Below are 15,318 nucleotides of genomic sequence, written 5' to 3' on the forward strand. Positions count from 1 at the left end.
CATGTTAGAGATTGAGTGATCATGTTTCAGCTATTAGAGTTCCAGGAGAAAAATCAATATTTAAAGATCGTCAGAAATTCTGGTTGTTACTTTGGTAGATGCAAACGAGTCGTTTGTCGTGTCAGGTATGAGAGTCAATTATTGACAAATATTTTGTAATTGAGATTTGCTTGTAATTGATTTTCATATAATAAAATTAATTTTTTTTTGGTTAGGCTGCTTTTTAAGATTTTACTTTTAAATAATTCTGTAAAGGGTTTTTTTTCGATATCAAGATTGGTCTTAAGCAATTTATTTATTTTATGTTATTACTTTATTATTAAATAATTTCAGGTTAACGTCTAACTAATTTGTTAAGTGACAGATTATTTGTAATGAGAATCACTATTTACGATGAAAACAGACTTATTTTAATAGAAAATACTTATTTTGTTAGAAAATATAATCTGATCACAAATAAATAATTTTTTTTTTAGTAATGTATATGCAATACTTTACTCGGATAATTGAACATGATCGAGCAATATTAACATTGTGTCTATTTGTCGAGGAAACTTTTGAACCAATGGGCTGAAAGTTTAGGATGTCTTTTCAAACCACTCTTGTAATCTACGTAGTTGATGCCGAACCTAAGGGTGTAGCCTGCAGTCCATTCGAAATTATCCAAGAATGACCATGCAAAGTATCCCTTAACGTCAGCGCCATCTCTGGACAGAAAAACAGAGTCATGAAAGCTATTACATCTGTAAACGAGAGACAGAGAGAGAGAGAGAGAGAGAGAGAGAGAGAGAGAAGCACTTACTTGATAGCTCTCTGAAGATAGGAAAGATGGGCATGGTGATACTCAATTCTGTGGTTGTCGGCTAGGGCTTCCTCAAGCGACAATGAGGCATTATTAAATTCATCGATTCCTGTTTTATAAATTAGCGTATTTAGCTTCAAAAGGACTCGTAAATAGCATTTATCCATTTTATTTTGGTAGTATCATGACCTTACAGGCCAAGAATTCAGAACTTTAATTTGGGGACTTTACCATTCTCAGTGATGTAAATTAGTGGATTATGGTACTTTGTCTTTATGTATAGCAAAATATCCCGCAATCCTCTGGGATAGAAATGGAGCCAGTCCGAGGCAGCCTGCAGTAAAAATCATTGAAAGAGGATGAAGTTGGTTTCGGGGTTTTAGAAGAGAATTTTCTCAATCCTCTTCTCTTCATTAAAAGACCCAAGCATTAATGTTCTAAAAGCTTAACAATATCTCCAAGGCATACATGCAACTATATATATATATGGTACGTACGCACCAGCTTTGGACCAATGGGAATCCCATTTCGCTCGGCTGCCAAGACAAAAAGGCAAGCATGGTATAGTTATTATTGGTTATGAAGAAAAGTCACAGAAAGTCATGATGCATGTTTGAGTTTGTAGCTTTTTTTTACTCTTACATAAAAGATTAACACGCATATCTGCTGTGTAGCTTGCATTTGCAGCATTATTAGAGTGATTAGGTGCATAGACTGCATAATTCGAGGTATAGTAGTTTAGTCCAACGAAATCAAATGACCCATTTACAATCATTGATTCCTCTTTCGAGAACTTGGGCAATCGGTTTCCAACTATAGATCGCATGCTGTGTGGATAGTCACCACATGTCAACGGATCCATTAACCTGCAGCAAGAGTCCAGTACTGTTCTAGTCAACACACATGACACACACGCATGACACCACTTTTCAAAGAATGCTCCTGCAGCTAGCAATAGTTACCATCCAAATGAGAAATCAAGTGCTCGAAGTGCGGCATTACGATTATGCTTGGCGTTAGAGTATGGCAACACCCACCCTGAAACTAGCGTTATCCCTATAATGCCTTTCTGCTTTGCCTGCACAACACACACACACACACAGACACACACAAATATATACACACACACACACACATACCTACATATATTCAGTATTTGCTTAAGACAAATTTATTTTCCATGATTTAAATGTAATTGATATTTACTCGATCGCATGGCATTGGATGAATATGCAAATTAAACATGAATATGTCGAAAAATATTTAGGGTAAACAGGAAACATGAATTAATTTCATTTCAATTTATATGTGGAAATACCTGATATTTTTGCTTGTACACTTTGACAGCAGCTGCATGAGCAAGAAGCTGGTGATGTGTCACCAAATATGGCTCCGTCCCAGAGTTTCCTCCAGTGCAATTTAGATTTTGCCAATCGGAACAACGACCTGGTGCTAAAGCCCCGATGTCATAACCGGCATAACTGTAGCCCGATGGCTCATTTAGAGTAATCCAGTGCTTTACTCGATCGCCAAATTCCTTGAAGCAAAGCTCAGTGTAGTCCCGAAAATCCTTACTTTTCATATGCAAATTAAGGATACACAATTACACAAACATGATGTCCGATTATCTAGACCTGATCAAGTAATTAAGTGCTTTCGAAACACAGATCATGTACACAGTACATGGTATTCCCCTCTTATCATAAGATGCTATGCCAATTTATAAAATTAATGTTTACATAAATAATCTTAATTACATGACATGTAGTGATAAGATGAGAGTAACACGTCATTCATGCTCTGGAATACCTAAGAATTATTAATCATGTCCTAATGACTTGAATACATAAATGATGTCCGGCCATCATGCAAAATGCTGTACGTAACAAGTCCATATGATATGATTGTTAACAGTACGCAAGGGATGGGTCACTTACACAATTTGAGGACGTAAGAAACCCCCATACTCATCTTCTAAGGTTTGGGGAAGCTCCCAGTGGAAAAGAGTCACAAAGGGCTTTAGACCTTCATTTAATTATATAATATGGCAAGCTCTAGAGTTAATTATGAGTACTTGATCATAGATTGATGATATAAGATCATGGAACAATATTAGATTGATCAATATTGACCTTTGGATAGGAGTTCATTGATGAGGTTGTTGTAGTATTTGATTCCTTCTTTGTTCACACCCCCACTTAGCTTTCCATCTGCCAACAAGACATGATATACAATTACCTTGATAAATTATAAATACTTGGTAATCTCTCTGTCATTCTCATGTCTTTTATATATATATATATATATATATATATATATTATTTTTTTGTGACTGAATTTAGAAATAGATCATGTATGCAGGTGAGAATGTTACTTGGTAAAATACGGGTCCATGAGATTGAAAACCTGTATGCATCTAGGCCCATTTCCTTCATAATCCCAACATCTTCCTGTATCACATAATTTTGAAAAGATCGTTATCAAATCATCGAGAAAAAATCTCCTTTATGTTATATCTAGTACAATGGCTCAATGATTAGAGAATTTATAAAGTTGCGATAACCGACTCAGGAAATTAATATAATGGGGATTAATACGAGTGATCACCATTCTTTTTAATTTTATTATGTGCAAATACCTTGTACCGATGGTATTGATCGATAGCTATATCTCCATTACTGAGATTCGCTATCTTTCCTGCATTTTTATCGAATAATATATTCTATTAGAACTTAATTATAGATATTTTTGGTAAATTATATGCAAGTCAGCTAAAATAACTAGCAAATCTGCCACAATACCATTTGAAGATTTTGACTATTTGAAAATTTAATTCAAAGCAAGAAGATAAAGACAATAAAGAAGCTGGTAGGGGAATCACTGCACATGCTTTTCAGTATACTGCATGCAGCATGCTTCAGTACCGTTTCTTTATTTTTTAAAGAATAATGCTAACAACGGTTAAATCTCATCTTTATAACAATGAATATGTTGATCAGAGTTGCTAACTCCATTTTTTTCCCAAAAAAGTCACCCAAATTATTTTTCTAAGAATCTAAAAACTTCACTGCAAAAAGGTACTTAATTGTACATCTAACTACATTTCTCTAAGAGTATTGGCATTGGCTTCATCAAAAGCCTAACCAAATGTAAAATATAGCTTATTTCTTCCAAACACAGCTGCAATATTGGATTAGCCAAAAGAAAAATTGAAAACTTTGAGCTCCAACAAAATACTCTTTTCTTTGATCATATTTGAAGTGTTCTTGTTCACCAATCAAATATATATAATATATATATATATATATATTCCGGTTTAATCCCACAACCGTCTTTTTATTTTTCATGTGCAGGTATCAATACAAGTAAACAAGTACTTGACATATAGTGATGAAATGAGAGTCATTGAATCTGGCAAGCAATAATTATAGTAAACAAGTAATAAATGATGATGCCACAGAAGTATGATATGGGTAATTAGGTTGAAGAAAAAAATTAGTTGGGAAATCTATAATAATTTAAGTATCAAATTAAATTATTAATGTACATATGGTTAGTGTAATTGTAAAATATGAAAAAAAGAATTAAAAATATTATTATCAAAAAATAATATTATATTATTATTTTGATGAATCTAATGAATAATCTAATGTGGAGTTATGGATAAAGAGATTTTGAATTTAGAAAAATATATACTTTTTATTAAATTTTAAAAATGATTTTGATAAAACCAATACTAATGCTCTTTGGGTTACTTTGTTTTTATTTTATCACCACCCAATGGCTAGAGTTATCTTTGTTGCGGTAGGCCTTGATCTGCATCTACCACGCACAATTAATTAATTTCGTTACACGTAGACTTTTTTCTTTTACCAAAAGAAAACGATAGTACTTGTACACAGCCTACACGAAACCCATGCAAATGGTTTAAAAACCGCAAAAAAATAAAAATAAAAATAATAAAAAATTGTGCGCACATTTCATGATCTACCGACTCTACAGATCTGGAGCACATACTTTCATATATCTTTGGGTGATGAATTGCATATATATTGCCCAGACATGAAAAAATCATCCAAAAAGCCGCCATGCATGTATACAGATGATTAATATAATGATTTTAGAATGAACACATACAAATTGACGTGCCATGTATTTAATTTGCTAATTTCTAAATGCACTACTATACAGTATGATCCATCTCATCACAATTCCGAACAGAGAGGAGTCTTTTTTAACTTTTCATAATTTTCTTCTATATTGAAACGATAACGATATCAAACCCAAAATCCATTTTATTCATTGCTTACTCCAAAATCTTATTTACCAAAAAGAACTAGAAAAAACTTTCATGTTATTTCAGTGGGGGAAGAGAGAGAGAGAGAGAGAGAGAGAGAGAGAGAGAGACCTGGATATCTGTGGGTGTAAGTGTCCCATATAGATTGTCCTTTGCCACCTTCTTTCGCTGCACCTTCATACTGGAATTGAAAACAACACACATCAAATATAATGTACATGGGTATAAAATCATGGGAAAACAACAGGCCGACTCGTCGTTCTTGACATCTTATCAAGACACTTAATTGAAGAAAACTTATGCGTTCTTAGCAAATCATACATAAATATATATATATATATATATATATATATATTAATATATGCATAGCTCAGAAGGAGAACATAAGACAAACCTGGTAAGAGGAGGATGCTGTACCAAAAATGAAACCTGCTGGAAAACTGCTCCGTTTGAGTGAACAAGTACTGTAGTTGGCAGTGCTATTAGTCAATGCGCCGAGAAGAACTAATATTAGACCTAAGAATAGATGGCGCTGAAATGCCATTACTGCCTTTGAGTTTTGATAATCCTCAGTGCAAATAACCAGTATTTTTATAGAGAACCAGTACGAGTAGAAAAGGGCCATCGGCACATGTGAAACGACAGGCAATACGCGTTAAACCATACTGCCCTTAAAAGAATATTTGCGCAAGAGCTCTTTAAAAAAGATAAATTAATAAAAAATTAATAAAAAAATAAAAAATTATATTTTTACTAATAACTCTCACCCTTTTTTAAAACAATTGCGTAGCACTTAAATACTACGCAATCGCCCTAAATTATTCGCCCTTAAAATAATTGTACCTTTGATGATGTAAGCTGTCACATTCTTCTTGTACTCAAACTTACGTTTCAAGGCAAAGTTCTTTCATTTTTAACTAAAATTAAGCAGGCCAGGCATTATACGTATAATGTATATCTTTGGTTTACTCGCATGACTTCCGTCCACTCTCGACAACCCACTTATCCCCAATTACCTTAAAAAACAAAGAGACTCAGATAAAAAAGAGATGTTCCACCATTGGAGCCAGGAATCTAGCTACTTTATAAAGCATTTTTGGATTGCTTTATAATGCAGCTAGCCTTAATTTATTATTCAACCGTAAATGGTCTCATTTGAATTCAAAATTCATCTTAACTATCTCATATCATTATTACAACTTTCTTAAATTTTCACACAAAATATAATAAACAATTCAACTTTTTTAAATGTCAAAACAAATTTTTCAAATTTTCAGACAAAATATAATAAACAATTTAATTATTATTTTACTATTCACAAACTATCACAACTCATCTCTGAATCTAAATCACTCCTTAATTGTTGCGTTAAAAAAAATATTGAGAAAATTTCAGTCTCAGATCATCGACAAGATAATAATAATAAGAGAAATGTTATTGAAACAAATGAATTAATTGTACATAAATAAACTCATAAAATGACATAATTTTATTTAATCTGTTATATTTATTTTATGAAAAAGTAATTTACAATCTAATATATCATATCAAATCATATTATTTTATAAATTTATTTTTGTATAATCTCTTTAGAGGTAGCAAGAACATTTCTCTAAAAATATTTCTCAGTTTCCGATCGAGACAAAAAAGAAATATGAAAATGTATAAATTATTTATTTATATAAAGCCGAACATTACAGTATTAATTGTTTCTAATTAATTATAATGAGCAATGCTAACCCGGCCCACTTCGTTGGAATAAGTCCACTGGTCAAAGCCGGCATGAATTGGATATCTCTGAATTCGCACATAAATAAAAACGAGATGCATGCATAGCTAGCTGTAAACAACCGATCGCCAAGGAATTCATCTGTATGTTATTACAATCTTGTCTAGTTTAGAATATGAATATCGATCGTTACTTAACGTTTGAACATTTGTGGCCTCCAAATGACAAACCTTCTACGTACTGTATTTTGTTTTCAATACACACCACAAGCTTTCAGTTCTAACACATCTCAGCTTGTAGTTTACTTTTGGGATAAATTCATATATATACTCATGCTTTCAACTTTTCTCTAATTAGTCATTACCTCAATAACAATTAATTAAGAGATGGTCTACACATGCCGAAATCTCATTAACATTTCTGATTAATGCGAAATAATCTCAGTGCAAAAGTTATATTTGTAAGCCTGTGTGTAAAACACACACTTTATGTCACTAATATGACAAAACTTGATTTGCAAGAAAAATTCAAAATTTAAATCTCTTGTAAATTAAATTCTATCGTGTCAATGGAGTGGATGATTTTATTTATTTTTTTGATCTAAAGCTTATTAGGGTTTTATTACGATTCTACCTCGGGGTTCCTCTGCTAGGGTTTTATTGTTTTTTGCTTTCGACATGGCTATTGCCGGGGCTACTGTGGGTGCCTCGGCTCCTCACAGACGGTCTAGATCCTATGCTGACATGGTGGCACAAACGCCACAACCTATCCTTGAGGTGGAGGTGCCGTTTCGTCCTCTAAAGGTATTTGAAGGAGTGACGTATGTCTCCTTTACGAAGGAGGAAATTGAGCGATTTGCCCAACCTTTCAAGTACTCGATGGTGCTGAAGTTCTTGCGCAGACATCCTTCATTGGATAACATTAGAGCTTTCTGTCGACGGCGTTGGGGGTTGGCTACATAGCCAGTGGTTTTGGTAATGGCCAATCCTAGATCTGTTTTTATAAGGTTGTCTAATGAAGATGACTTCCTTAAAGGTTTTTCCAGAGAAACGTGTGAGATGGATGGTGTGCCATACCCTGTATTTCAATGGAGTCCGGAGTATGTGGAAGATCATGAACCATCTGTGGTGCCAGTATGGATATTTTTGCCTAGTGTCCCTCCAAACTATTATCATGAATCGTTTTTGAGAAATATTATGGCACCTCTTGGGCATTTCATTTGTCAGGATAATTGCACGCGATGTGCTATGCGGACTGATGGTGCACAGGTATGTATCAAGATGGATATCTCTAAGTTTCCCGTGGAAGAGTTATGGATCGGTGTTCCAAACCATCCTTCAAGTTGGTTGCAGACTGTGGTTTACAAAACTTTTTCGGCTTATTGCTCTTGTTGCTGTAGGCAAGGGCAGAACATGAAAATGTGTAGTCGAAATGAGAAGAAAGTCAAGGAAGAAGGAGGAAAAATGCAGAGGACTTGGGTTAAGAAGGATAAAAAGAAAGAAAGTAGGAGAAGACAAAATAAATCGAGAGATGGGTCCTAGTGATTCAAACATTGAGAAACCAAACATAGAGATACAAAAGGCTACATACATACCTATGGCTGGAAATATAGATATGCAAGAACCAGATGTAGAGGAGCAACAAATGGTGTTATACAGAGTGGAAGGCCCTACTGTGGAAGTGCGTTATGAGAATCAAATGTCGGACCCGTTGGGTTCTAATGCGGATAAGGAATCTCCCCAGCTGTATCCTGGTGAAGCAGTGAATGTAGGGAAGGAGATTGAAGGGGTTGATTTTTTTGATGTTCGTACGCTACCCTAGAATGCAGAGGACGAGGTTCCAACACATATTGAGGGTGGCAGTATAGAGAGTGATGTGAGGGATCCAAGAGATGGGATTTTTGACGTGGAGGTAGGTGAAATTGTGGAGGTGGAGGATGTAAGTATGGAGGAGGATGAAGAATTGAATATTACGTTGCATGCTCAATCAGATTCAAATATAAATGTGGGGCTTGAGAACCTGGGAAAAGGCAAACTATGTTTTTCGGAGTCCGAATACTGGGTTCATGAAGGTTTGGAGTTCGAAAAGGGCCATAAGCAAGCCCTTTAAACTTAACCTATGATTAAACCAATATTATTTTGGAATCTCAGGGGTGTTGGAACATCCCAAAAGAGACTGTGTTCTTTAGTAAGGAAATTGTCGCCAGGTCTCGTTGTAGTGGCAGAGCCGTTTTTGCCTTCAAATCGTATGAGTGTGTTGCAGAGTCGTTTAAATATGGTAGGGAGTGTCTCAAATGAGGCAGTTGGTGGAAAGATTTGGGTTATGTGGGAGACAGGGGTGCAGGTTTCAATTCTAGCCTTTACCAACCAATCTATCACTATTACTATGGCAGTAGGAGGCGGTTGTGTATGTGTTTTTTTGATTTATGCTAAGTGTATGCAAGTAGAAAGGAGGGAATTGTGGCATTCTTTAGCTGCTTGTGCAGTAGATTCAGTGCCTTGGATTATAGTGGGGGACTTTAATGTTATCAGAAATGATTATGAAAGGAAGGGAGGTCGTCCGAGGCCATTGTCTGCTATGAATGAATTTAATGAGTTTATTGAGGACGTGGGATTAACAGACTTGAGGTATGAAGGAAATTAGTTTTTTTTTGGTGCAATGGACAATCGGGTTTGGCCCACAGATGGTCTCGTCTTGATCGTTCTCTAGTCAATGCAGATTTTTTTAGACTGTATCCAAATGCTAATATGAAGTACCTTCCACATAGTACTTCAGATCATGCCCCGGTATTGATACATTTGGAAGTGGAAAAGAGTACTTATGGTTTTCTTAGATTTAAGTTCCAACAAATGTGGGTGACGGATGTGACTTTTTTAGACTGCGTGGCCTCGACAAGGGAAAATGAGATGAACGATTATGGTATGTTGAGGCTAGCCAGGAAATTGAAACATCTTAAATCAGTGCTTTTAGTCTGGAATCGTGAGGTGTTTGGTAATACTAGACGAAACATACTAAACCTTGAGGAAAGGCTGGCCAAGTTGGAAGTTAGGTTGTAGAAAGGGATTAATAAAGAAGATGAACAAGATTATCTTGTCACAAAGGCTGAGTCAGATGTGTGGTTAAACCATGAAGAGATTTGTCTTCGGCGACAAACCAAGCAAAATTGGCTAACACAAGGGGAAGCATCTGCTTAGTTCTTTCCGTCAATGAGCAGTAAAGGAAAAATGGTGGTGAAAGAAATGAAGCTCCAGGATGGATGTTAGCTTAAAGGTCCGGAAGAAGTGCATGAGGGTGTGGCAGAATTTTTTAGTAAATTTTGGGCAAGGCAAAACCAGGGAGAGGAATTGCCGAATTTATCCTCATTAATTCAGTTGGTTATTCCAAAGGAGGAGAATAATATCGTAGGTCAGCTCCCTTCAATCCAAAATGTTAAGGAGACATTGTTTGTTATTCTAGTGGATAGCAGTCCAGGGCCAGACGGATGGGTTTGGATATAGTTTTTAACAAACTTGTTGGCATATTATTAGTAAGGACGTTGTTGAGGCAGTGCAGGAGTTCTTCTCGAGTGCTGCTCTTCCCAAGAATTTTTCTGCTACATATTTAGTGTTGATTCTGAAGGTGAAGGCTCCAACAAGCTTTGATAAATTCCGACCAATCAGTTTGTGATCGGTATTTTATAAGGCCTGTTCAAAAATTTTGGTAAGTTGTCTCTCTCCTCTCCTTTCTAGTATTGTCTTTAGATCAAGGTGCCTTTATCCCAGACAAAAACATTTTTGATAATATAAGTCTTACACAGAGCTTGTGCATGGTCTTTATAAGACTCAGAGAAATGGAAAAGATGGCCCATGTCCCTTATGCTAATGATGTGGGTAGCCTGATATATTCAATAATGTGTACTCGACCAGACATATGCTATGCAGTTGGTTTGGTGAGTAGATTTCAATCTAACTCCGGACTAGCTCACTGGAAAGCGGTCAAAAAGATTATGAGATAACTCAAGGGAATTGCAGACGATGTGTTATCAAGGTTCGGATTTGCAGCTGAGAGGTTACAACGATGTTGATTGGAGAAGTGACTTAGATGAGTGCCAATCAACCACTGGATGCCTTTCTGTTCAACAATGGCGCCATTACATGGAGCAGTAAGAACCAACCTTGTATAGCCTTATCCACCATGGAGGCGGAATACATAGCTTGTTCAGCAGTAGTTCAAGAAACTGTTTGGTTATGGAGGTTTTTTAAGCATTTAGACATTGGCACGGATACTTAAGATCCAGTGACAATATTCTAAGATAGTATGGCATCTCTCGCATATGCTAAGGACTCAAAGTATCATGGAACAACCAAACATATAGATATCAAATATCACTATATTAGAGACATGGTAGTGCAAAAGGAAGTGGTCCTAAAACACATTTCTACGAGTCATATGGTTGCTGATCCCTTAACAAAACCTGTAGCAAGAGATGTTTTTTAGGCTTATGTAAGGAATCTAGAACTGCGTAGATTGTAAATGTAATTTGTGTTTCAAGTGACATTGACATTGAGATGTAACATTTCCTTTAGGATATTAGTACAATATGATTCAGTTCATGTCTTTGTCGAATTGTTTTTTCTAATACACACACAAAATATATGTCAACAGGTTTAGATCGGGTTACTCACATGAGTGATCGCCTCTAGCACTTGAGTAGCGAGTAGAGATGAGACATTGTGTCCCTAATGTGATACCCCGTATTTACGTGTATTTTGACTAAATAATTATTGCATTTCTTAAGGTTAAAGGGTTTATTGTTTTAAATTTTAGATGATTTACGTGGTATTATTTTAAGATTTTTAACTGTTAATTTAATGTGTTTTCATGTTATTAATTATTGTTCATTATTTAAATTTTTCTTTATTTTAAATTAGTTTATTTAAATTGTTGTTTTGAAATCATTTTTGTTGGATCAGTTTCGAGACCCCAAGTTGAAAAACTGGATCTCATTTATTTCCCTTCATTTTTCTTTCTCGCTTTTATCTTTTTCTTCATTTTCTTTCTTCCTCCCTGCTTTTCCTCCAGCACGCGAAGCCCCTCCCCTCTCCTCTATCCATTTTCTTCTTCCACCTGCAGTGCCGCCATGCGCTGCCTATTATCGTCACTGCCACTCCCAACCTCTTCCCCTCCGGCCGGCGATCTCATCCCTCCATTTTCAGTCCCCTTCGGCACCCATTGAGCTCGCGCGCCTCCGTCGCGCCACCATTGGCCACCATATTTTCACCACATCATCGGCAATCCCGCAGCTACCTAATCCACCGATCCTTGGCCCCGAACTGCCACTGATGAAGCCTATCCATTCCCATTTTCGATTTGAGCTTTTTGGACTTCAACTGCCGCCTATGACCAAGCACCACCACTACCACCATTAGCTTCACCAACATCCCTAAGCCCTTCCCTAGCCATCCCAAGTCTTCGTTTGTCCTGATTCAAAAGTTGGATTTTTTAGACCCATGGTCATAGTCCAAAATACATTGTTATATTGTTGTGCCGCCACTTCTAGCACTTTCATAATCCTTCAAAAATTATATTATAGCGCTGTAAGTATTTTCTCAAAGAACTTTTGAGATTTAAATGTATTTTTGCACTAACTCATATTTATTGTGAATTGGTTGGTTGTGCTAGACCGAGTCTGAGGAGTAAGAGGGTCGTTTGGATTGAAGGATGAAGTTGTTGTGTAATTGGATTATGTTGGATTTTGTTGGCTGTTGAATATTTGTGTTGTGTCATATACAATGCATTTACATGTATGTTCATGTTTGTAAATGAAAACTGAATTTTCGCATAATCGTATACATGTTCATGTGTATATTTGAAAAACTAGATTTTCATGTGAGAGATGATTTTGAGTATGTTTGAAATGATTGGATTGATCGGTTTGAGAGAAAGGAAAATAGACTGTAGGAATGGTGATATAGTTCCGTTTGTGATTTTCGCCTACGGTGCACGCGGTAGGGATGGTGGTAAGCAGGGATGGTGGTATAGTCCCACCTGTGATTGCCTCCTACGGTGCATGCGGTAGGGATGGTGGTAAGCAAGGAGTCCCACCTGTGATTTTCACCTACAGTGCTTTGATAGGTACCTCTTGTGTGGAAAGAAACTGTAAGGATGGTGAAAAGCAGAGATGGGGGTAGAGTTTCGCTTGTGATTCCTGCTTAAGGTGCACGCGTTAGGGATGGTGGTAAGCAGGAATAGTGGTAGTCCCGTCTGTGATTCCCGCTTACGGTGCACACGGTAGGGATGGTGGTAAGCAGGGATTGTGGTAGAGTCCCGCCTATGATTCCTGCCTATAGTGTCCGATAAATGACTATGTTGGGCCTTTTTTCTGGAAAATGAAGGATTATGATTTAATAGTTACGAGCATCATTTTCTGGGAAAATGGTTGGTTTATGATTGGGCCATTTTCTGGGAAAATGGGGGATATTATTTAGGGTGTGTTTTGGGTCAAATGAATTTTTTGGCGTGCGTTGGAAAATAATCATTTTTGGAAAAAATAATGTTTTTGGGTCACATTTGCGTTTGACCATATACACATGTTTATTGGCTGCATTAATGCATTTTTATCTCTTGGGTTGCTTGGTTGATTACTTTCTAAGATTCATAATCTCACGGTATTCGATACCTTACGATATCGTTTTATAGTATCGTAGATTTTGATGCAGATGAGGACGAAGAGCCTGACGATTCAACTCCGCCAGATAAGTGATTTGGGATCACTTGCTCATGTATTGGGATTTGTCTCCCACTTTTTGGCTATGTATTTGATTTGTATTATATTTATATTAGATAACTGTATAACTTTTTAAAGGCATTTTATTTTAAATATCTGTATTTAAATATCTGGTACTTAGTTGGCTAACCCTTAATTAACTGTTGCGACTTTTGTTGTGCACTTCTTGCATGTTGCATACAATTGAGCAGTTACCGTTGGGATGTGTGACCCATGTTGTCATAATCCAGATATCACGATTCCCACGTTTCCGTACGTGGGAGTCGGGACGTCACACCTAAGTACTTGTCCAAAGGGAGAAGTTGGTTGACACATAGATATATCACCTTAGTGTGAGCTAAGATGAGGTCTATTGAGAGGACTATGCATGAGTTACCCCACCATCCATGTAGCCTGTACTTAGCCAGATGCGAGATCCTTTTTGATGCCTTGGAGGCAAGCAAATGGAAGAACTTGGGTTGGACGCTTAAGGAGCAGCTAGACTAAGATCTATTCGGTGTTGATGAAGACATATGCTCTTTGAGAAAGAGAAATTCACCGTAGCATGTTTTTGATACTACATGTGCTTATTCGATCAAATGAGTAAGTGCGTAAATGGTTCACTTCTTTCTCACTGTGTGAGTCTCATATTTTTAAGTGTCATTTATTTACTTTTGACTATGTCATGAGATGAAGGTTGTGATATTTGCTACTTTGGCATGCGTTTTATGAACATGATTAATACGATTTAAAGAGGCATTGTTGGGAAAGTGGTTCGACTAAAGTTAAATAACATGAGGGCAAAGGAAAGACCATTCGACATCGTATTTTCGATAGTGTTTACCAATGTCGAACTATGCCGTTACACATTGGTAGCGACTAAGGTTGTGAACACATTGAAATGATTTGGAGGTAGTCAAACATTATTCTGAGTTTTATGAAGTCAAGAGGGTTTGAAAATACTTGAGCTAATGTGATCGAATGAGTTTAGGACTTGACAATACATATTAGGGATGTTACTATGTTGGTCTTCTCAGGGAGAGATTTCGTGCAGTACTCCCACCTTTCTTTTATAAATGTGCTTGGTGGTCGCACGGTCTATTTACTTGTATGAACAACATTGAGAACATTAGAGAGATGGAGATCTCGGGTCATGCCCACTATGTGCAAGTGGGAGATGTTAAATGGAGGGGTGCCAATGTGGGATAGACCCCCTCCTCTCCCGTGTATAATACATGGCTTTAAGTCATGCATTACTTGCTTGTGAAGGCTGGCCTTTAAGGCCAGCTGTGTGGGGTGGGCTATATATAACCCCCCTCAATTGATTTTTTGGATTATCATAGACACAGAACTCTCTCTTTTTGTTCTTTTGAAATAGTATTTAGGCTGTAAATGTGTTGAGTGTTACTCTAGTCTACGTAGTACACCTCGCTACTAAGAGGAGACACTTAAGGTTTGCTAAACTGGATAAACTTGTGGAACAACTTAGTAAGCTGTGCTTGAGGTATTTTCTGATGTGCTTTCTAACAATGTATATATATATATATATATTTTGCCTTTCGAATTAATTTTCTCTCTACCTCGGCTTATTAGATATATATAATTCTCTTTCAAACTAAAATACAGATACATAATTTCGTAGGAAGATAGACATTCTAGCCTCATTTTCCGAGCTTACTTTTCACGTGGAAACAACTTAGAATGGTAGGTAAACATGATTTTTCTGTAAAAATTGTTGCTGCAAT

At 36.4% G+C, this 15,318-nt stretch overlaps 2 protein-coding genes across 2 annotated transcripts in view; one reads left to right on the forward strand and one right to left on the reverse strand.

Moving 5' to 3' along the window:
• LOC121238285 (linoleate 13S-lipoxygenase 2-1, chloroplastic-like) overlaps nt 1-15,318 on the forward strand; it is a 94,462-nt gene that overhangs the window by 49,089 nt on the left and 30,055 nt on the right. The window lies entirely within an intron of this gene.
• LOC121238287 (beta-glucosidase 12-like) lies at nt 473-5,690 on the reverse strand. Its single transcript, XM_041135120.1, has 13 exons — nt 5,494-5,690; nt 5,211-5,280; nt 3,441-3,499; nt 3,177-3,252; nt 2,935-3,012; nt 2,740-2,827; nt 2,121-2,376; nt 1,765-1,880; nt 1,445-1,668; nt 1,304-1,338; nt 1,034-1,136; nt 803-911; nt 473-707 (listed from the first exon to the last, which is right to left on the reverse strand). The coding sequence occupies exons 1-13, from the start codon at nt 5,641-5,643 to the stop codon at nt 539-541; spliced, it is 1,533 nt and encodes a 510-aa protein (XP_040991054.1). The 5' UTR covers nt 5,644-5,690; the 3' UTR covers nt 473-538.

This window comes from Juglans microcarpa x Juglans regia, chromosome 7D (genome assembly GCF_004785595.1).
Source record: "Juglans microcarpa x Juglans regia isolate MS1-56 chromosome 7D, Jm3101_v1.0, whole genome shotgun sequence".
NCBI lineage: Eukaryota > Viridiplantae > Streptophyta > Magnoliopsida > Fagales > Juglandaceae > Juglans > Juglans microcarpa x Juglans regia.

Coding starts and splice junctions, on each gene's coding strand:
- LOC121238287 (XM_041135120.1), bottom strand. CDS start 5,643: ATGGCATTTCAGCGCCATCTATTCTTAGGTCTAATATTAGTTCTTCTC. Junction 3,013..3,176: donor ATGGACCCGTATTTTACCAA/GTAACATTCTCA, acceptor TCTTGTTGGCAG/ATGGAAAGCTAAGTGGGGGT. Junction 1,339..1,444: donor TATGCGTGTTAATCTTTTAT/GTAAGAGTAAAA, acceptor TTGTCTTGGCAG/CCGAGCGAAATGGGATTCCC.